The 23,610-nt window shown below is 40.4% G+C and overlaps 1 protein-coding gene across 1 annotated transcript in view; it reads right to left on the reverse strand.

The window, feature by feature from the left end:
* The window catches only part of LOC128529752 (membrane-associated guanylate kinase, WW and PDZ domain-containing protein 2), an 84,807-nt gene that overhangs the window by 58,048 nt on the left and 3,149 nt on the right, over positions 1–23,610 (reverse strand). The window contains exons 2-3 of the mRNA XM_053503251.1: positions 9,087–9,376; positions 5,056–5,172 (exon numbers count right to left, since the gene is read on the reverse strand). Coding sequence (XP_053359226.1) covers positions 5,056–5,172; positions 9,087–9,376 — 407 coding nt within the window. The remainder of the gene's footprint in view (positions 1–5,055; positions 5,173–9,086; positions 9,377–23,610) is intronic.

Raw genomic sequence — 23,610 nt, forward strand, 5'->3', positions numbered from 1 at the left:
TTGCATTAGTATGCCAACTGTGTTTGAGTGTGTGTGTGTGTGTGTGTGTGTGTGTGTGTTCATAGCAACTTGGAAGATGGTGGGCAAAATGACCTACTTCACAGCATAAACCAGAGATTACCAAAGTCACGTCTTTACACAAACACACACACACACACAACACACACACACACATACTGTAGGCACACACAGGTAAGGATGAAAAGACTTATGATTTAACCTCATTTTTTTTTATATGTAATTCCAATGGTCTTATATTTACCAAATATACTCTTTTTTAAAAACTAATATAACACATACATGTCTCCAAAATGTATTTCCAGGTGAAATACAACTTAGATCCTGGATTCTGGCATGCTGAATTTTTCATTTTATCTGTGTTTATAGGTTTAAGTGAACCAGCCTTGACCAACCCTTTTCCTAGCCAATCAGAGCACAGACATTGATAATGGCTGGGAAAAAAATACATTATAACCCCTTTTAACTCATTAATTTCTCGTCAGATTTTGCGGCTTTTCCAACACGCGTAACTGACAAACGAAACAAGTAGGATGAGCAGGAAAATCACAATGCTGCATACACAGTCACAGGCAGCACCGATCTTCATAAGTCAGCGTGCCAAAAGACATTGTCCTGTGTACATCAGGAGCCTTGCAACTGGTGCTATTCTGACCACGTGCATCTGCTATTTCATCATGAACAGCAACTTAGAACAAAAAGCCAACAACATCTGAACTCTTCCTTAAAGATTTATGAACATGATCAATAGTCATATATCTTTAAAAATCCATTAAAGGTAGTACATTTTCCATGCATTCGAGTGCTTGACCTGACATTTAAATTAGATGCGCCTACTAAATTCTCTCATGAATAAGGATAACTGCAGAGTACTGATTGTCTTTTAGTCTCTTAGACTGAAGGTTTTTCTATCATATTCGAATGTTAATGTAATTTATGTCCATGGGAATTTCTCATATTTTCATGAATACCGTAAATAAAGACAAGGTTCATAACTATTAGTACAAGAGTCAAAGATCACCAAGAAATAATATGGAAAAGGTGCCTGAGTAGTAATAAGCGCTGTGTAAATAATTATTTTAGTGATCATTAAATTGCAGTGACATTCCAATATGATAAAGAGACCTACAATCTAAGAGAATAAAAGAGAAGCTGTAGTCTGGGGTTATCCGAAGAAAACATGTTTAATCAAAACTCATAAAAAAAATTACTGAATGATGCAATAAATTTTTCTACATGCATTTTGTAAAAAAAAAAAAAAAAGTCTTATCAATGCTAGGACTACAATTTAAAAAGGAGTAAACTTGTGGTTAAATACCACTAGAGTTTAAATAAACACTTAAGTTTCTCAGTTTTCACTTGATGAATACCTTAAAATCCCAGTGGCGGTACGAGGGGAGTTTAAGTCAAACCAGAACAAGTGCTAAAAGTTCTTTGAATTAAGGCATAAAAGCGACTGACATTTACAGAAGACTTCAAGCACTGTATGCTGATGAGACTTGGTGAATGATGTAACCTTTAAGGCCTTTAAGGAAGACCGTACGGTCCTAAATGACTATCCCCGCTGTAAACACAATCATTCATAAACGCCACTTGCACATTACAGGAAATTGGATTGGATTGTCACATGCCTCATACATTCATGACCCCGCTCCAAGCCATTTCCACATGTTTGGGTTATTAAAGGCATTCCTGGGAGGCCTTCGTTTACAGATGTAAAGCAGGCAGTCTGATCATTGCTCCAGTGTACTGAGAAAACTTTCTACCTTGATGGTATCCAAGCACTGGTGAAATGCTGGCTTGAGTACATTAATATAACAGGGGATTATATAGAAATAAAATGATTATCTGAAATAAAGAATTAAATGGCTTTTTTATTTTCAGGGAAGCTATTGGCGGCTAGGAGTCTAAAGAGTAAAATTGGTGCGTGAGTGCATCTATGTGGAACAGGGTAGATAGCGCTTCTGCTCCGAGTGTGTTATACTGCCAAGGATTATTCCCCATTTTCTCTTCTTTGGCAAACAGACCAATCTCTATTGTGATATCTAGCATCTACCTCCTCCGAGACAAGTCAGCCATCCGCATCTTTTCAAGATTTCAAGAAGTCTTTTCATTCCTTTCAAGCACCATCTGTTCAAACTGCTGTTCATGCTGTGTCACGGTGCAGTGCAACCCACTCGGATGAAAGCCCTATCTACCCTCTTCTACATACATGAACTCACAGATGCCGATGATTGTTTAGTGTCACAGTGATTGACAGGAGATGCCATCTGTTCCACACACAGGGCATGGCGAAGTTTGCTCTCTTGGAACCTTGGCCATGGATGGCTGTGGCATCATTGGGACTTCTAGTGGTTCCCAGACTATTCCTTTCAACACTTTCTGACTAAATGCACTAAGATGTATCGGAATGTACTGTAGTTTAAGCAGTTTCTTAACTTTAACCAGAGGGAGAGAGAACTAAGGACTCTACATTTTCCTATTTTTCATCCACTTAATTACTGTACATGTTTTTTTGTTAACATCTGTCTTTCATTTTAATGTGAGAATTTAAAAACCAAAAGATAATCAGGGTAATTACAGGCATGAGAGAGAGAGAGAGAGAGAGAGAGAGCGAGAGATCCTTGGAAACATCTTCAGCTCTTTTAAACGCTCTTCACTTTTACAATGCTTCTACTCATCACTCTTCCTCTCCTCTCTTTCTTTACACTTACTCCTCTCGTTTATGCTCTCTTTGCATGGTGTTACTTCTGCAAAGGTGTCGGTGACAGCTTAAAGAAAAACGGATCTCACACTAATTAAAACTAATTTCAAAGCGACATTTGTGCACTCTAGGAATTCAGCTAGTGAATCTGCCACCTGCCCGTAACTGCCATTGTGGCCAATTCTGCTTATCAATGTCCCTTTTAAAAGAATGGCATGAAGTTTTTGATCCAATACAGTAGATGGCATGAGGGCATTACTTTGCGCTGGGTTTAGTGTATGCATTCAGTGTATGGCATTCCTCTATATAATCACCAGAGGAAGGATACCAAATACAATCCGAATGCCCTGTACTTATGATCGCCTCAATTGGTTAGGCAAGGTTACACTGACGTTTACAGAGCAATGTGGGCAGAACCCCCTGACACCTAAGTTCAATAAAAAAAAAAGAATTCCCCTCCATTCAGTTTGCACTAATTTATCACCCTCTTCTTTGGATTGTTCTGTTTGGCAGTAACAATGATTTATGGACAGAATTCTCGCGTGCATGCCTGAGGGCTGTCTTGAAAACCCTGAGACAGGTGAGACCCATGCCAAATCCAAAGTGAACAATTAGACAGGTGGAATTACAGGATCTGGGCTTCCACTTACATCACTGGCAGGTACAGCCCCAAAATGATAAAACCACAGTAACCGTAGTCTGCCTGAGACCCAAGACCAAGAGATTATGTCTGGGGCTGGATGGCTATAATCACAGGTTTGCTTACTATTTAGACATCCCTAGTTAGTAATGGGTTATTCATGAATGATTTGTTCTTTTTGAACAAGTCTTTAACGTGACTCAGAAGAACGAGTAGTCTCAGAGAGAGATTCGTTCATGTTCTACTGGGCGCGTATGAGCAAAGCATCGCGAAACCTCCGTAGGTTATGTACAAGAAACAGAAATGAGTAGTTACCTATAAGTCTTCTAGTCCGAATCATTCGTTCCATTGTCACGTGACTCCTATAGACACTATGCAGTGCATTACACAGGAAACAGAATTGAGTCTTCTAGCCCAAATCGTTTGTGACATCCATAGACGATATGCAGTGCTATAGATTCACAAGAACAAACGATTCGGACAAGAGGACTCATGTAAAGAGCCGCTCAATTCTGTGTCTGTGGGAGTCACGTGACAAAAGAACAAATGATTCAGACCAGAAGATATGAGCGGTGAGCTGCTCATTCTGTTTATCATTGTATGTCCTTAGCTGAATTGTAATATATTCATTACTGGAACTATAGCCAAAATTTGCGTATGTAGACGTGTCGAGGGTCTGTATATTGAAAATTGTATATTTTATTAAATTAAATTAATTAAATGACTCAAAAAAAGATCCGTTCATTTTGATGAATAGGATTCAAATAACTAAGTCATTAAAATGATCTAAACTTCCCATCACTATCCCCGGCCCACTGACTAAAAAGGAGGGACCAGGGTAGCCTTGTGAGTATTTCTCCCATTTTTTGTTCTGTTGTTTTTTTTTTTGTTTTTTTTTTAAACATATATAGGGCTCAGAATTGGCTTGACATATCCTTTTTTAGCACAAAATATGCAATATGACAAACTGAATTTCATTTCATTTTAACCAACTATACAAACATGACTGAGCAAAAAGTTAAAAATGGGCCACGTAGGCAAAAAAAAGCAGAGATACACATGATCATGTGTGTTCTTATGGTTGTTGTCAGTTGTTTTTATGACCTAAAAGAAATAGTAGTAATATGGTCATTTTAAGAGTTCTACATTTTTGTAACAGTCAGAGGCGGGAGTACGCATGAGCGCATTGTCCACCTCAAGAGCTAACAACAGCTTCATCACAGAAATCCATGAGTGCAGAGGCATTATCTTTTTATTAGCTACAACATTCTCCATCAAACACATTTAGTTCACGCACAGCAGCCAAAATTTTGCTCAGCTTATACTTACTGATGATATGACATGATATGATTAACTTTCTTTCAAAAAAAAGAAGAAGAAGAAGAAGAAGAAGAAAAAATAATAATTTGAACAAAAATTGAGCTGAAGCCCAAAAATGGCATTTATTGCATTTTGCAATAAAACACAACATACAGTATGTTCTTTCATACAAAAGTCTTTAATATTTAACATACTTTAGAGTATGTTAGAGTTTATAAGACATGTTCATTGGTTAGTGTGTTTAAGTGGTATTTAAATCTATGATGCATCAAAGAATCTTCAGTTTTGTAAGGAAAAGAAGAAAGAAATCAAGAAAGACAGAGAGAGAGAGAGAGAGAGAGAGAGAGAGGGAGGGAGAGAGAGAGAGACTCACATGGTACAGCACGCAGATAGAGATTTTCCCGTATGACTTGTTGAAGCTGACTGTCCATGCAACCAGGTGTGAAACATTTACTCAGATACAACCTCAGATCCTTGCACAGTGTTAAGTCTGTAAGGAAGAGAAAGAAAAGAAAGAGAATTTCTAAATATGTAACATCCCATTAGTTGCTTCCAGTCAATTGTGATTACAGATATGAGATGTTACTATGGTACACTGAAGGATATTTACAGAAGAAGCATTTCATGAGTGTCAAAGGCTTTTGTTGACAATTATATAAAGTTTATGCAAAGAGTCACTATTTGCAGTGTTGGCCCTTCTTTTTCAGGACCTCTGAAGTTCGCCCTGGCATGCTGTCGATTAAATTCTGGGCCACACCCTGACTGATAAATGCGATTCATCAGACCAGCAGCCCATTCTTGCATTATCAACACTTGGAGTTTGATGGAAATTGTGGGTTTCTGTTTGTCCAGTCGCCTCTCAAGAATTGACCAGAAGATTTCAACGGGATTAGAGTCTGGGGAGTTTCCTGACCATGGTCACTCATAATTTTGCCTAAGAACACAGCCATGAATATAGAATGGTCCATAAAACATCGTCAGAAAGCAACTTCTCCCAACCGTCCAAGAACAGTTCAACAGATTAACAGACCTTAATCCCATTGAGAACTTGCGGTCGATCCTCAAGAGGCAGAAGAACAAACTAAAACTCATAAATTCTGACCATCTCCAAGTACTGATTACGCAAGGATGGGCTGTCATCAGTCAGGATGTGGGCCAGAAGCTGATTAACAGCATGCTGGGGCGAATTGCAGAGGTGACAAGAAGAAGAGTCAATCCTGCAAATATTGTCTCTTTGTAAAAAAGTAATGTAATTGTCAATAAAAGATTATAAGATCTAAAAGCAGCAGACTTTGTGACAATTAATATTTGTGTCATCCCCAAAACATTCTGCCCACAGCTGTACTTAAAATGTAACCCTAGACCAAGAGATACCTAATCCCATCAAAATTATATTTATACATGACTTTAAAAATTTATAAATTGCTGTTCGACTCATACTGTACTATACTATTATATTACTACTTGCATTATGCAGCCTGTGATCACAAGTAAGGGTAATAAACTACACAAGACTTCACCTGGCAAGACAGGCGTTCTTGTAGAAATATACATAAGAGGTTGAACTGTGGTTGTTTCTACACTATATTTTTTCTTTTCATGAGAACAAACGCAGATGATGATTTAATCAGGCAAGATTGCAACAAAAATAAAAAAGTTACACTATAATAATAAGGATGGCATATGAATTCAAATTAGGCTTATAAAAGATGTTTGGAAAGGTTTCATTTGAAAATAAATAAGAGAAACATGTCAAAATACTTGTCTGTAATAATTGCAATTGAGGATCATGGTGGCACAGCGGGTAATGTCTTCGCCTCACATGCTCCAGGGAGCCTGATTAGATCCTGAGCTTTGGTTACTGTCTGTGTGATGTTTGGCATATTCTCACTCTGACCACCTTCAGGTTCTCCACCCACATTCCAATAACATGCTGGTGGGTGGATTGGCTTTTTTAAATTGTGTTTAAATTGCCCTAAGATGGACTGCCATCCCATCCAGACTCTGGATCCATGGCAACCCTGATCAAGATAACGTGACTTTACATACGCTTCACATGGCAGATAGAGATTACTGCCGATTAAATAGAAATAAACATTCAAAACAGAGTCAAATATGATAGAAATATATATTATCATTACCTAGAACTGATATTTATATCCACTGTTTACGAGCTAGAAAGGAATTTATGATGCCATCCCTACTCAGTTTCTTAGCACTATTCATTTATATAGCAACGCATTATGAAGTCTCGCGACAAGCCACAAGGTTGTTACCGAGAGCCTGCATCCCTCTCACCCCTGTCAGAATGACGGACAGTACCCACCATGAGACAACCCCACCCCTGCCTGAGACAGCATAAGCTCTGCTAATAAAACATATTTCAAAGTCACGAGAGAACATTAGTACTGACATCAGTCAGACACACACATGCAGAAAATCTTCAAATATGCTGCCTGTCCATCATTCCTTTATGCTGAAAAGTGTCATTTATAAAATTTTTCTTTTCAAATTCAACATCATGTATTAGCATGAAACCAATGGCAAAATCATCTCTGTATAAAACATACCAGCAACATAAGGCTCTATAATCAAATTCTGTTCCTGTGCTTTAAAAAATAAGCTTGTTAGATACGTTTCAGTAGAGACAATTCATATTGATCCACACCCAAAAATAGACAAACCAAATTTAGCAACAACAAAAAAAAAAGAAAGAAAGCTCCCTCTGGCAGGTTAGGTTTAAATGCTTTGATACTATGATAGCCATGGACATTAAGACATACAGCCATAACACTATGGACCAATCAGAGGTGAAGTAAATAACGTTGATTATCTTGTTACAATGGCACCTGGAAGTATCAAGCAGCAAGTCAACTGAGATGTTTCCAGTCTGCAGTGGTCAGGACCTACCAAAAGCAGGCAAAGGAAGGACAACCGATCAACCAGCGACAGGGTCATGGGCAGCCAAGGCTCACTGATTCACCTGGGGAATGAAGACTCGCCCATATAGGCCGATCCAACAGAAGAGCTCCTGCAGCTTAATTTGCTGAAAAAGGTAATGCTGGTTCTTATAGAAAGGTGTCAGAACACACAGTGCATCTCTGTTTGTTGCGTAAGGGGCTGACCAGTCAGGGCGCCAATGCTGGGCATGTGATCATCAGTACCAGACCACGTAGCAATGGAAGAAGGTGACCTGGTCTGATGAATCGCATTTTCTTTTACATCTTGTGGATGACCAGGTGTGGGGGCAGTGTGAGACTCTGGGCAACGTTCTGCTGGGAAATGTTTTCGGCAAAAATGGTTCAAGAATGGTATGTGGAGCACATGACTGAGTTTGAGGTCTTGACATGGTCTTCAAGCATCTGTTTCCCAAATGAGCCTGATTCATGAAGGGTCCACCTCACAACTTAGACGACCTAAAGGATCTGCTACTGACGGCTTGGCGCCAGATCCCGCAGCATACCTTCAGATATCTAGATAACCCTAGGGCTGGTTTGGGACCTAATCGATATTAGGTGAGTGATCGTAATGTCAAGGCTGATCAGTGTTTATATTATGTAACTGTTTTATTGTTGTAAGTCCCAATTAGAGGTGATTTAATGACTGTTGCACAGGATGGGCAATTTAACGTACCTAATTTGCATACTGCTGGCTCAGTATAAACATGTTGTGCATGTCTGCTTCCTGTCACCATATGGCTGAGTCAGTGGTATTCCACCACAGTGTTTATTATTCGGGTTTTACATTGCACAGCGCATTTATGGGCCGCACACGCTTCAGGTGGTGAGATCATCTAAATACAGTATAGGCACGACTGAAAACAGAATAATCAATTATTTCACTTCACTCACCCTCGAAATGCATATGGTTAATCTCTCTCATTATAATGTAAATGCCTGCTCCTCAGTCACTCACTAAAAGGTCCAAAATGTACACTCTGCCTCAGGGCTAGATCATTATGCTTAAGAAATACAACAGTTTGTGGAACGTCTGAAATGAATCGTAATCCCTGGACCGAGGCCTAGAGAGGTGAGGGATTGTGATAGATTTATTCATAGAGAGAAAGCGATAAAGAAGACCACTGAGGAAGAGATAGTAATCAATCTTAGCTGAGAGGACAGCAGGGAGTCACGGTCAAGTGTAAAATATTGTTCTGCGCAAATGTAACCGTTGCAGCAGTGGCTACAAGGGGACAAACAGTAAACAAACAACTCTGGTGGTAAGATCAAGACAAAATCCTGCTCATTATGTTCAGTTCATATGCCCTAAAACAAAATGTTATGACGAAAATGGAACCAAATTCAAAGCAAACAATATCACACTTGTTTGGCTATAGATTATTTCATGGATTATTAAGTAAAATTCGGCATCAATAATTTACCCACGTACACGTCTGTGCATTACCTGGTGTAACAGTCTTGATGCGAACAGGATGGGGGCAGGAGTTGAGCACGCCACGTACGTCACCTAAGGTCATCCCCAGGACAGGCGTCCCTCCGATTTCCAAAATGATATCGCCGACTGTGATCCCACCTCCTGGCGCAGCTGTGACGAACGGAAACTCGCCATAATCTGCGCCACCACCGATGGCCACACCCAGTTCTCCCGAGCTTCCCAACAGAGGAACGAAGCTCTCCTGCACCTTCGATCGCCAGTGCAGCTTCTTCACGACCACCTTAGCCATAGCAATTGAACTGAGAAAATAAAGAAGAAGAAAATACATTTTGTTTTAAAATCCAATGTTTGTATAATCCATATAATCAAGTAATTAGCAGTTAGATGGCAAGTTACAAACAGCTTTCAAAGGTTGATGTGTTGCAAACTGAAGAATGGATATAAGTGTCAAACAAGCATCTCCAAAACAGTAAGTCTTGTGGGGGTCCCAGTATGTAGTAAGGACAACCAGTAAACCATCACCAAGATCATGGGCACCAAAGGAAGGAAGACTAGCCTGTTTGGTCCGATCCCACAGTTGAGCCATTGTAGCACAAATTGCTGAAAAATAATGCTGGCTATGACTGAAAGACAGTCAGAATACACAATGCAGAACACACAGCTTGCTGTGCATTGGGCTGAGTAGATGCTGACTGATCAGAAAGTCCATGCTGACCCGGGTCCACTGCCAAAAGTGTCTACAGTGGGCGCATAAGCCTCAAAACCCAACATGGAGCAATGAAAGAAAGTAGTCTGCTCTGATACTGTAAATCTTAGCTAGGGAAGAGATGACACCAGGGTGCACTATAGGAAGAGGGCAAAGCCGGCAGAAACCGAAACATTGCTGCAAACTAAGTACATAACTTCAAGACAACTTCAATGGAATGTTATTCCCTAATGGCTGGGGTGTTTTCCAGCAGGATAATCCTCCCTGCTATGCTGCACAAACAGTTCAGGAACAGTTTGAAGAACATGACAAAATGTCGATCAAGCATCTGCTTGGATCTTATAATAATATCATAAAGCCAAAAGCCAGGAGAGCTAACCTTCAGATAAAAATACATAAGCCATGGGGTCAATGTCAACCCCGACCAGCATTTTAAAGAGCTCTTTCATTTGCATGCATTTTCCGAGGCACGATCGGGGTTTGGCAGACGAATCAGCAGATGTGCACTCCGCATGGGGTGGATTTAACACTGCCCGCACTTTATTCCTCATAAGCTGTATGATTTACAATTAAAGAATAATACCAAGAATAAGAACATATGTCATGTTTATGTTGTTTATTCAGCTGAGTCTTAGAGATTTCCCCAAAAAACGACATCTTAACCTTAATACTGGGTTTACATTTATACATGAGGGAAAGATGTACATTTTGCATTCGCAACGTCTTGGGTGTTTTATTACATCATTCTCATGTCAAAATGTGTTTCCAATCCTATACATGCTAATGAATTGTTCACCTGCCCAAAAGCTTTAATATACTCAGTTTGGACACAACAAGCTCTAATTCTTCTTTCTCCTGGATAGGTGAACCACTGAAAAGAAATGGTGGTCAGATGGTAGAGTTTAAGATCTTGTTTGTTTATGCAAGACCAACCTGCGCCCTGTTGTGAGACGTCCAGTGTTTGCAAAATACAACCGCACACGGGCGTGCCTACAGGACCTCAGAGTAAAGGTAACAGGCTTTTAGAAGTTCCATAAATGTCCAAGATAATTAAAATGAAGTCAGATAGTCGTGACCTGTGAGTATGGGAGGCTGTGAAATTTGTCCAGCGTTGTCATTTCCTATAAAAACGGGATGACATTTGGCTAACCACGGCCACTCAATATCACACAGGAAATGTCACGCGTGAGCCACAATGACTCAGCGAGATCGATCAAACTCAGCAAAGTCTGTCATGAGGCGGATCCTCGACCGGCGTGACGCACTGCAGTGCTGAAGGACTTCTAGCGTTCGTGGGAAAAGGAGGCAGAGGAAAGTGACAGTTGGCCACACCAGCATGAGGGGCTGGTACAGTTGCCATGAGACACTAGAGATGTGACAGTATGAGAACAGCGCTGTCACTTCAAGCCCTCGCCGGCCCGCCGCTATAAACGAGTGCGAGCGGTGGCCAACTTTAGCGGAATGAACAGAAAAGAATGATAAAAAAGATAACAAGACACAAGGTAAAAAAAAAATTTTTTTAATAGGTTAGAGGTCAAATGAAAACAGACAAACTGGGATAAACTGCCAGGACGTTTACGCTAACTCAATCCCAGAGTAGAAAAGGATCACAGAATGCACAACAGGCTGAACCATGAGACTGTTAGGCTACAAGAGCAAATCGGATTTCACTTGTCAATTAAAAAAAATCCTCAAGCATCTGTTAGAGAATGGTTTCAATCCTCTCAAGCTACAAATGTCACATGACTCACACACCGCATTTTGTTTTCAACACAACACAGCAAGCGCCGTTAGCTTGACCTTCAAAAACAAACCGAAACTCATCCTCGGTCACATTTCATGATCTGGTTTTCATGATCACAATGATCTAAGCCAACGCAGGCACATACAACCTGGGGAAAAAAGACGGGCAGAGCATGCAATCAGTTGCGCTGACCCTGAGCCAGAGGAAGAAATGATAGAAGCGGATGCGTGTGCACGCCCCCTCAGGCCACCCTACCACCAGGCTTAACGAGGCTAATTACACAGCTTGAGGAGCAGCCAAGGAGACATGACTAATTGTATACACTTTGGCCAATTGGTCGCCCATCCGACCCCGCCTCTTGTAGATGCGGCAGCTGATAGGAGGAGAGCGTTGTTTTTTTTCGCTTTCTAGTGACTACAGAGACAGAGATAAATTGAGCCAGGCACCGTGCCGACTGCTGCTGGCACAAAGAGAGAGAAGTCCTGAGTATGACCTTGGAAGCTCAGGTGTCTGTAGACAGAGAGGCAGAATAGAAGTACAAATACACACACACACACACACACACAAGAAAGGCATATACGTGGCCCTAACAGCGTGGCCTCTACTACGCACGTGGCGCTGATGGAAAGTTGCTTGATTTGATATTGAGTGAAAACACAGTCGATAGGTGGGGTGATTTGTTAACACACACACACACACACACACACATTCCACATATCTCGTCCCCACTGTTCACTGTTCTGCCAAACTGCTACTTATCATATACATCGGTGGGTATTTCCAAAGAGCTAAGGCATTTTCACTTTAAATGTCCAAGCTGGTCTATTATGGTCCCATAATAATAATCCAGGAACTACTAAGTGCTCTCTTACTACTTCCACGAGATTGATCAGCCCTTGATTAATTGATCATCAGCAGGTGTACAGACCTTTATAAAAGCAAAGATTTTGGCAGTTTGCTAGTCCGGAGCATTCAGATGTGTGTTGACGCAATGCCTGGAGAGAAAAGACATAAGCAATGGTCTTAGGGAAGCAATTATTGCTGCACATCAATTTGGAAAGTATTATAAAACCATTTCCGAACAATTTGGAGCACAGCATTCTACAATTTGAAAGATTATTTACAACTGGAAAGCATTCAAGACAGCTGTCAATCTTCTCAGGAGTGGACGTCCCTCGCACGTTCACCCCAAGGTCAGATCATGCAACGCTCAGAGAAATGCATTATTAGAAGACGACTGAACAAGTACAATTAGGTTGGAAGGGTTGCCAGAACAAACCACAAGGCTTCCGGACCGATATCTAATGGAAGGATGAGATCAAAGTGGAGCTGTCTGGTCCTATTGCCCAGTTTTATGCTTGGGGAAAAACAAAAATAGTATTTCAGCAAAAGCACCTCATACCTTCTGACAAGCATGGCGGTAGAGGGGTGATGATTTAAGTTTGTTTTGCAGCCTCAGGACCTGCTCACCTGGCAGTCATTGGGTCTGTCTGTACACTAGAGGCAAATATCAGACCAATTGGACAGACATCTAAAGCTTGGTCTAAATTGGGTCATGCAACAGGACAATGAGCCGAAAGCACACCATTAAATCTACATCAGAATGGCTGAAAAAGAAAAAGGTTTTGAAATGGCGTCGTCAATGTCCAGACCTCAACCCTGAACCCAAGAATGTGCATAAACAAATTCCTCAAAACCTCAATGAACTGACGAATGGGCCAAAATTCCTCGACGGTGTGAAAGAATGAGAAAGTCATGCAGTAAAATTATTACTTCAAGTTATTGCTGCTAAAGGTGGATCTACAAGCTATTGACTCAGGCGATACCTAGTATTACCAGCCTAATATAATATTTTTTTATTATTTATTATTATTTTTATTAGCGTAAAAAAAAAGGTATACAGTATCTAGTTGTTCGTCTGAGGTTGTATTTGCCTAACACTGAGACCGCTGCGATCCAATGACTTTTATCATGTTTTTACACAAATGATGTAGATTTATAAAATAGACAAACAAATCCATCTCTGCTGGAAATCCCTTAAATTCAAATTCCATATTTTTCTCCGATATTAACATCTTTGTGTTGTTCTAAGAACCAGTGAAAAACAACACCTTTCATTTTCACCACACCGGGATACATGGCACTCTGCAGTCAAAATTAATTATGCCTTTTTTTCTTCTTCTTCTTTTAACTCCATTTTTATTTTTTTGCATGTGCCAGTTTCCACCTGCAAACCACCACGCTATCACACAGCTACCAACCAGAGAGGCTGAAAGGCAGTGGGGAGTTTGCTGCCTTCAAAGCAAGTAAAGCTCCTGCATACTTTCCACCTGCTGCTTTTTGGCCAGCTGAACCCCAGCAGGGATTTCTGGGTGTCAAACCGTCGCATGACCTTACAAACGTTAGGACGAGGTTATTTTTTTAAGAGTTTAAATGAATTTCATAAAATGATGTTTGATCAACATTAAGTAAATGATGAGATACAGTTTGAAACTTTGGCCTGCAGTTGGAAGCACTGTGTGAGAACCTACTACCACTGGAGAACACCATACTACAGCAAAGTCATTAGGAAGCTGTGATGCACCTCACGGTAATATTTCCAAAAATAAAATTAAACAAAGAAGTAACATCACAACACCAAAAGGTGTGAGACACACACTGTTCGTAGGAAGCTCTCTTACCTCTGTAAGAAGTTTAAGGAAACATGGATGTAGAGTAGGCAGACCTTGTGCAAATGGATGTTAATCGACCTAAATGCTGTAAAGAAAGGTTAACGTTTTGCTATTTTAGGGTTGTATTTGCACCATTGTGCTTGGAATGATTAGTGTTCCTACTGGGAAAATTAGAAAAATGCACTATTTGGCGCCTTCTGGATGTTGTAATCAAAATACTGTCACTCATTGACTTTCTGGACTCCCAAAAGAGCACCCGTGGTGTCACCAGCGTTCGAAATCATGATCTGGGCAAATGCTGTTCTGAGGCACCCCTTAGCAGCCAAAACTTAAAGGTCCCATGTTTTACTATTTCTCAATCAAAGGAGGTCAATCAAAGTGTGTGCTTTTAATGCTCCAGCAAAAATGTGGCTTATACCTCTACTGTATATAACTCCCTTTATTAGCCCCCCTTTATGAGGCTTTTCTTATACGAGGTCACACTATGGGGAAATATGTAATTGGCTTGTTTAAGAATTGGGCAATGAAAAAAAAAGAAAGAAGAAAAACAACAACAAAAAATGTATTCTGCTTTAGCACACAATGCAAGCTCCTACATGTATATTTATGTGGCTAACTTAATAAACCACCAGCTGAATCACTTTACAATTGCGACAAATACAACTTCAAGATTTGACACAGAGTCACACGAACAACAACTGTGACTTTGGTAATCTACGATACGTTTCTACAACGAGGTCAGGTCAAATAAACTCTATCTCTATCTGCTTAATCCTAAATGTGATGAATTATTTATCTGGTTCATCATCATAACACGCTTGAAACATCACGACATGTCCATTAGTGTTTTTCCACCAGTGCAGCAGGGTTCGGCTTGGCAAATTAATCGTGATCTCGCATCAATCACGAGCGTCTCGGCATATCTAAGGCTTAATACGGTTACCCTTCTTAGAAAGGCACCTTACGAGCCGAATACAAGTCGAGCTAAAATTAGTGCAGACTGTTGATTGATCCTGAGTCATGTCTCTGGCTGGACCGGGAGTTTCACTTCAGTTTATTTGTCTTCTTCTGGTGGACATCTCATATTCATCATACTGTACGGTATGATAAGTGTCCATACTTACCTCCTACCCCTGCTTCGCCCTCATCAAGATGGCTGAACCCGATATAACATCATATTTATCTTGGTTGCTTCCTACCCTACATAGGGTAAAACTAAATGCTGTAGTGCACCCTACCTAGTGCTTTATGAATTAAACAGAATTTGTGATTTGGACACAAAAATGTCTTTTAAATGTTGTTGTTATTTTATCATTCTTTGATAAGCAAAAAGGTTTGCGAAAAAAAAGAGCTTTTGCGAAAGTATTGGCACCCTTGGGTTCACTCTGCTATTGCCATTTATTCTACTACTACCCTAAGCATTTTACAATGAATATAAATCTTTTTAAAAATAAAATGTACTATTTTAATACTTGTGCCGGTGGCCGGTGACCACTTAACAACCTCCAAAGAACATGAGCTGCAGCAAGAAGTGTTAGGACCACTGGTTTGAGGACACACCTGCGCATACTGAAATAACCAGTCACACTCAGTGCAGTGAAAATATTGGATGATTTTGGTATCTAGAGTACAAGTCTCTCTCTCTCTCTCTCTCTCTCTTTTACTTTTCAGTATAAGGGACTGTCATTCATGCAATAAACACACTGCACAGTGCTGGCATACATACAGCTTGGTCATAATAGTTCATTCTTTCTATCCAACATGGGAATTGAACTGAAAACATTTTTTTTTTTAAATGCTACCAATAAAGGTCATGGAAGGTCATGGAGGTGTTACGTGCCTTACTGAAGAAAGCTTCTTTCATTAGACTCACATGAGACGTATCAAGAAACTGCAGCTAGTGTAAAGATATAGCAAAGGGTATTGAAAATGCTAACGCTTAAGGTCAGAAAAGAGCTGAGCGCCTCGTATCCGTTTACACGTCCTTCCTTACGTCTCTGTGAGCTTTTTTTTTTTTTATGTCCCGCAGTCTGCTTGGCTATGTCTAAATACTAACACACAGACAAATATGATATAGTTGTTTAGCAGGACCAGCCTATATAATAACAGACAGTAAGTGCTATTAGAAGTGTAAAATTTTCATAAAAACTGTACATTCCTCCGGTTTTGTTGATAATGGAAAACTTCCCCAGATGTTCAGGTAGGCATTTGATTAGGTGCGTTTTCTACCTAAGTCTGACTAAAGCCAATTACTTTGTAATTGGCGTGTGCTAATTAACCTTTCCAGCATTTACTAGCTCTGTAAGGAGACAGATTAAATGAAGAAAGATAAAGAGATTTCCCCGGCTTTCGAAAAAAAATATATAATTGGAACGAAATGAAGCAATTTGTAGATAAATGCAGCATCGCTGATAAAGTACACGTGATAGTTACGAACGGCGGTGATCGGATTACGCTAGCAACCGTTAAGTTAACGGGGGAAAAACACTGTGCCTTTTGATTTATGAATTTCACACAAGAGAACGGCACCTCTGAGAACAGCTTTTAAGATCTAGGGGAGGGGAGTTAATGGGCATAATCCCCTTAACAGTTAGATTGTAAATGAGGCTCTTTCACAGCAGTAAAAGAGTTTAGTGAGATTTGTAAGAAAGGACAGCGCCTGTCTGCTTCTGCGTCAGACCTACTTCTCAAGCAGGCAGAGCAATCTAATTATATACTGGTAATTTTATGATCAGTTAGAAGACATTTCTGAGGATCACAATACAGTGGAAACTCGGATTGCGAGTAACGCGATTTGCGAGTGTTCCGCAAGACAAGCAAAGATTTTTATTTTTTATTTTTTGACTTGGGAAACAAACAAGACTTGGTTTACGAGTACCGGGTATCATGGATCACGCATGCGCTTCTTGTTTTGATGCAAGTTGATCACAACGTTTTTTTTCTCTCTTGTGCTGCGGAATTGTGGGTCATTGTCTCCCCTGCTGGGTCTTAGTGCGCGTCTCTCCCTGATATAATCGACATCCGTGCACACGTGTACTGTGAACTATAACACTGTGACCACGTGTGTGTCATAAAACATATTTAAAATTGTCTTTGTATGCGTGTGTGTACAGCGCGCATGTACTGTTTATTATAACACACGTGTGTGCGGCCATGTAAAGCAAAAGAAAGTCTCATTAGGCCCAGGCCCCTGCGACCCTAAATACAGAATAAAGTGGTATAGACGATGAGTGAGTGATGGTTATTTTATCTGTACTTATGTCTTTATCTTGGTCTGGTTCACAATGGATCTGGATGGTCTATCCAGAGAAGAGCACCTACAAACAGATTTAAAAGTATAAATCAGTGTAGCCAATTCTAGCATGTTTTAGAAGGTACCAGAAAATCAAAGAAACTGAAATCTCATGTTTTTCCTGTTTTTCAGAGACTTTAGGAGAATATGTGAAAATGCACACCAGCAACAAGCTTGTTTTACAACAACTCTCAGCCTGAACAGCCCTGAACTCTCATAGTCTTTTTAAAACATCAGGAGGATGCTGAATGTCAATCAAACAAGGGGCGGGATGTAAAGCTGTGATAAATAAAATGACCAATGCCTTTGACATTCTTTTCTGCAGCCTCATTTGGGGGGGGGGGGGGGGGGGGCAGTTAACTAAATCACACAAGCAAAAGCAGACTCCAGAATTATTGAGAAAACTTTCCACCCTGATGGCTTTCAAGGACCAGTAGACCAGTAAAACGTTCGGATAAGTGCATTAGTTTAGCAGGGGATTATTACTGTATATAGAGATATAAACTGTGTTTCGCTATTGTACACAATCAAAAGTTCTGGTTTGACTTGAACGCCACCTGTATTTAAAGTCCTGTGCAATGTTCTATCCAAAATGCCTTTCTGACATTGAAGCTACATAAAGATGTGAAATATGATTATATTATATATGACTATTATTATGTAAAATATGATAAAATCATCATTAATTTATAAATTTTGGGTAATGTAATCATGTATGTAATCAAAAATGTAACTTTTCTAAATGAGCAATTGATTTAAACGTGATGATTTGTGTTTACAGGACTTAAATCAAATCTTAACTAAGGTTCTCTGTGCTCTGTGAGACCACCGCTAGCACTGTGCCGATACACAAATCTAAAAATTTATTACAGAACCTGTAGGAGGGAAAACAATTTCCAAATCCAGGGTAGAGTTTCCTTATTGCAAATCAGTGGAAGAAATTTAAATGTTAACTTCTTGGTCATTTATAGTAGAAATCACACACGGTGCTTTAGGAAGTCATGCAACTGAAAATTAGATCAGATTACATCAGAATCCGCAGATTAATTAACTGACAGATTTCGTATCTGAAGTTCAACCTTACTGCTCTTTAAAAAATAAGATTTTTTTTTTTTTCTTATACCATGAAATATTCACTGTGAAATTTGGTTTGCTGTTTGGCTTGGTTTTGTCTCACACTCCACATAATCAAACCAACCCAAAAACCTATTAGGTAAGGGGCAGAAAGAACTTAGAATGTCATCACAACACTAACCTTGGAGCAGGAATTCAATAAACTGCTAGATAATTATATTAATAACTAGTCTAAAATACGATGTGGCTTCATTTCTAATCATCTCATCAGCAGTAATAGAGCACCAAATATTCCTGCTCGTTAAAAGTACTAACGATGAGGCTTTGTAAAATACATAACTTCATGGAAGTATGTTGGAAGTGAACACACAGGCTGATAACATCTACCGTCTTATTCCTCTAAACTTGTTTGTATAGGTTGTGTCCAGCAAAAGTGTGTTTGTGTTTGTGTGTGTGCCATCCCAGACATTTTTTTTTTGGTCTTCTTATTGCATGAGAGAGCCGTCTGACAGTTCATCTGTTATGAGAGAATGGGAAAAAGAGAGAGAGAGAGGGAGAGAGAGCGAGAGAGAGAGCGAGAGAGAGAGAGAGAGAGACGGAGAGAGAGAGAGAGAGAAAGAGGTGAGAGACAGAAAGAGAATGATTACTGCAGGGTTTCTCCTGAGAAATTGCCAGAGATGTTAATGATTTGACTTGCACTGTTGTCTCTTTGTTGCTGGTGCCTTTATTTCATCTTTGAAATTTCTTTTGTGGGATCCGTCTGGGGCCAATCTCTCTCTCTCTCTCTCTCTCTCTCCCCCCCTGTTGAAGCATGGGCTCCACAAGACCACTAGAGGGGTGCTGTGGTATCTGGCACCAAGACATTAGCAGGAAATCCATTAAGTCCTATAAGTTACGAGGTGGAGCCTCAATCGATTATACATGTTTGTTCAGCACATCCAACAGATGCTCGATTCAATTGATAGTTTGGGGGAATTCGGCAGCCAAGGCAACCCTTTGAACTCTTGGTCATGTTCCTCAAACCATTCTTGAACAATTTTTGCAGTGTCGCAGGATGCATTACCTGCTAAAAGATGCCACTGCCGTCAGGAAATACCGTTTCCATGAAGGGGCGAACTTGGTTTGCAAGGTGCTACATGTCAAAGTAACATCCATGTGAATGCCAGAACACTAGGCTTTCAAGCAGAACATTGCGCAGAGCATCACTCGCCACTATTGGCTTCCCTTCCTCCAATCGTGCATCCTTGTGCCATCTTTTCCCTGGTTAAGTGACGCACAATCACCATCCTGTCTACAATATTTCAAAGAAAATGAGATGCATCAGACCTGAAATGCACTTTTTTTTTTCCTGCTCCATGGTCCAACCCACAGTAGGCTCTTTCTGGAGTGGACTGGGGTCAGCACAGGCACTCTGACCTTGCTGCCTAATGAATCCCACTCCTTCACAGGTGCCATTGTAACCAGATAATCGATGGGATTCACTTCACCTGTCAGTGGTTTAAGTCTTATTGCTGATTGGTGTGTATTCTTTGCTCTGACTGCGTAGCGATTTGGCAAGAGAGACTATTGGATTAAGCGCATAAACAGATTAAGGTATGTTGACTTTAGGCCAAACACAATTTTATCCCAGGATGTAATACATTCGATGTCCTTGTGAACTTGGGTTCGGATAATTGACGTAATGCCTAAGCAAAAGCTCTGCAATTACATCTAATAATAAAGCTCACATACAAGTGACTGTGTAATTCTGAAAGAATTAGGACTAAATTTGGAGTATGTGAATAGAAGCATTTTGGACTTCATTCAATATACTGAATACAAATGAATTTATTTATATGTCATTTAAATGCATTGTTAAACTAACATGAACTCAAAAGTAAACTGAGCTCTGACCAGGCTTGACTTGACCATCTTCCAGTCATATAACTTTATCGAGTTTCAATCATTTGATTCGACTGGCAGAACTCCAGTTATACGTAACAACCATCTAAATTAAGTCAAAAACTATTCATTCTATTTAGACCAACAATAAAGATCGGTTCTGCAGTCGCGAACGCAAAGGGAGTCCCAAAGGGATCGGACACTGGGATTTGAAGAAGCGGTCTACTATTACCATAATGGCCGTGTTATTCTGAGACATGGCGAGGTCAATAAAGAAGTCAATGGCTATATGTGACTATGGTAGCTGTAAAGTGGCCAAGAGGAGTAGATTGACACATGACGTGTTTCACTTGAGGATGTCTTGCGGCATATATACACGTACATTAGGCCTTCAAGCGGCGCAGAATCTCTTGATCGCGATTATACCTTGAGAGTCTCTGTAGCTTGTTTTCGTTGATGTCTCTTCCTTGTCCTAACCTGTATCTGACTGCTGTGACCCTGATCATCCTCCACTGGCGGAGCTTGGAAGTCAGCCAAATCGTCTTCAGTTACCAACGACCTTCAGTCTGTCGCAGCCGCCCAGCCACATGTATGCTCCTCAGTGTTAGCCTGCGTTAGGGAACTGATTCGCTGTGTTGAAAGAATGCATAGCGCATACAGGGGCAGCAAACTCATAAAAACACTAGGCACGTTGTGCTTTTTAGCTTGCTGTGTGCTTTAAAGTGTATCTATTATGTTCACTTTTTGGTGTACAAAGATTTTTGTCTTTTTGTCTTTTTGTTTTGTTTTTTGTTTTGTATTTTTGTTGCAGTAGATGGTGCTTAAACGAGCTAAACAGATATTTCCTATTGTGACCTCATATAAGACAAGGCTTGTTGCTCAGCTCTGCTGTTCTTTGTCAGGGCGTGGCTGCTGCTTAAATGTAGAGCACACTTTATGGGAGCTCTGAACAGGCACACTTTACGGGAACTCTGACCGCTGTGTTAACTTGTTATAGGGGGAAAAATGCAAATATGGGACCTTTAAAAGACAGAGAGATGTAGAAATCCTTGAAAGTAAGCCTGTGTTAATGGATATCTGTAGCCCTTATCTTCTCCTGATAATGTCTTTGATGTAGCATATCATACTTAAGACCCTAACATGAGTTCCTGCTTAGCATTTTTTGTTATTGTTGCCATAATTGCTGAGAAATATTTGAACCAGTATGAATCAGGGTCGACGCTAGTAACCCGTATTGTGATATTACTGTAGCACAGTGTAATGTTTGGTTATCCAGCATCAATGCTGATCATGAAGGTATTTGGGAAAGTCCCTGAAGATTTTGAAAAAACATGAATAAATAACGACGGGAATGAAAGCAAATATCACTAATGAATTCAGGCGCACGCACGTATAGACGATATACTGATGATAAACGCCTTAGTCAATCGCTGCTGTGGCTAAAAGGAATATACACGAGTTGTGATAGTGACAATCGACTTTATTTTTCTACAGTAATCTCATGAGACGTCACCGGGACGTCTATTCATGGTTGCCTGCTGTTTTGGGAAAGCAGTCAGCCTTGTTCTTCTTCCTAGACGTTACATTCACAGATGAATCCTGTGATTATGGAATATAAATATAGCAATGAGACATGGTGCAATTAAAAGCTTGTAAAACCTTCTAATTTATCAGGATTTGACATGGGCGGTTGTTCAACAACACCAATTACGGGACGTACATCAGGGGTAATTGAGGCAGCCGTCGGTGATTAACAGCTCCGGAGCAAGAGGATGACGGATAGATATTCTGAAAGATTGAGTGACTGCAGACTCCAATGGTTTCATTGGACTTGAGATGTAAAACGTAAGAGAAATGTGAAATAGTAAAACGAGAGAAAGAAAGATGATGTTTGGGGCTTTGGGAGGAAAACAAAAAAAAGCAGAGATGGAGGGATGAAACTAGAGGAGGGAGGCTTGGCCTGCGAGCCCCCAGCATGCTGTGCTAGGTCACAGTGCAGTAACCTGAGTGGGAGGGAGATTGTGCTGAATCAGTCCCCATCACTGAAGGTGACCCTCTCAGCTTCCCTGCTTCTCTCTCCTCCTCTATCATTTCTCCCTCCCACATTCTTCATCTTCAGCTTTATCAACCCTTTACTCCCTTGTTCCTGGCCTGAATACCGCTTCGTCCATTCCCTTCATCTTTGCCATGATCGCTTCTTCTGCCCATCTCTCTTTCTCCGTCTCTCTCTCTCTCTCTCTCCCTCCATCACAGCCGCGCTTGTGCTTCCCCTGCTTGTCACCTGATATTGATCCTCACCCCCTCCTCTCCTTCTTTTTTAGCCCACCATGCTAGCTTCCAGCCTCAAGGCCACGTACGGGTCTTTCTGCTTGTAACAACTTTATCAGGTTGCCGCTTTGCGCTCGGCTATAAATATCCGCCCGAGGCTGTGCAATCCGTCAGAGGGTTTGATTTATAATTGGAGTCGGACCACGAGAGTCGTCCCACCCGCAAGGCTCATTTAGATGGACTAATGAAGAAAAGGGGGAATCGGCTGAGGCGGTTGCCCCGACAAACAAAGTTTGAGAGGAGCAGTGCATCGATCACCTTCATACGGAAGCATTCGTTAACGTTGGATCTCAAGATGATTCATAAATTCCTTAAATAGTTGCATCAGATTTGGGTAAATTGCAGTTTGTAAAACTCATAGAAGACTTTAAATTAAACTCGCTCCACTAGAAATTAAGATAGAATAACAGTGCTGAATGAATTAATAATAAGGTATGGCAGTTTATGAGGTTTTCAAGACGAGTGCAATACTGAATATTAGGACGTTTCCTATGTCCCATTATTGTATTACTTTATTATGGCTGATTTATTATTACATTAAAATGAGAAAAAGACCAGGTAAGGTTCCAAAAACTGTCCCGTCCCTTGTGTTGTCCCAGATTCCTGTCTTTGGCTTAAACCAGCCTGACCGCTCTCTTTTAACCTTTCTCAACAACAACGAAAAAAATGCTGTTACCACCACAACACTACCACTGACTGGATGGTTTTTGTTGTTGTTGTTGTATGTGACATCATTTTCTGTAAATTGAGATCATTGTCTTTGACAGTCCCAAGATATCCTTTATTTCTAAAAAAGATAAGACAGCACCAACAACCACGCCAAAATCACTGAGCCG

Source organism: Clarias gariepinus, chromosome 9 (assembly GCF_024256425.1).
Source record: "Clarias gariepinus isolate MV-2021 ecotype Netherlands chromosome 9, CGAR_prim_01v2, whole genome shotgun sequence".
Lineage (NCBI taxonomy): Eukaryota > Metazoa > Chordata > Actinopteri > Siluriformes > Clariidae > Clarias > Clarias gariepinus.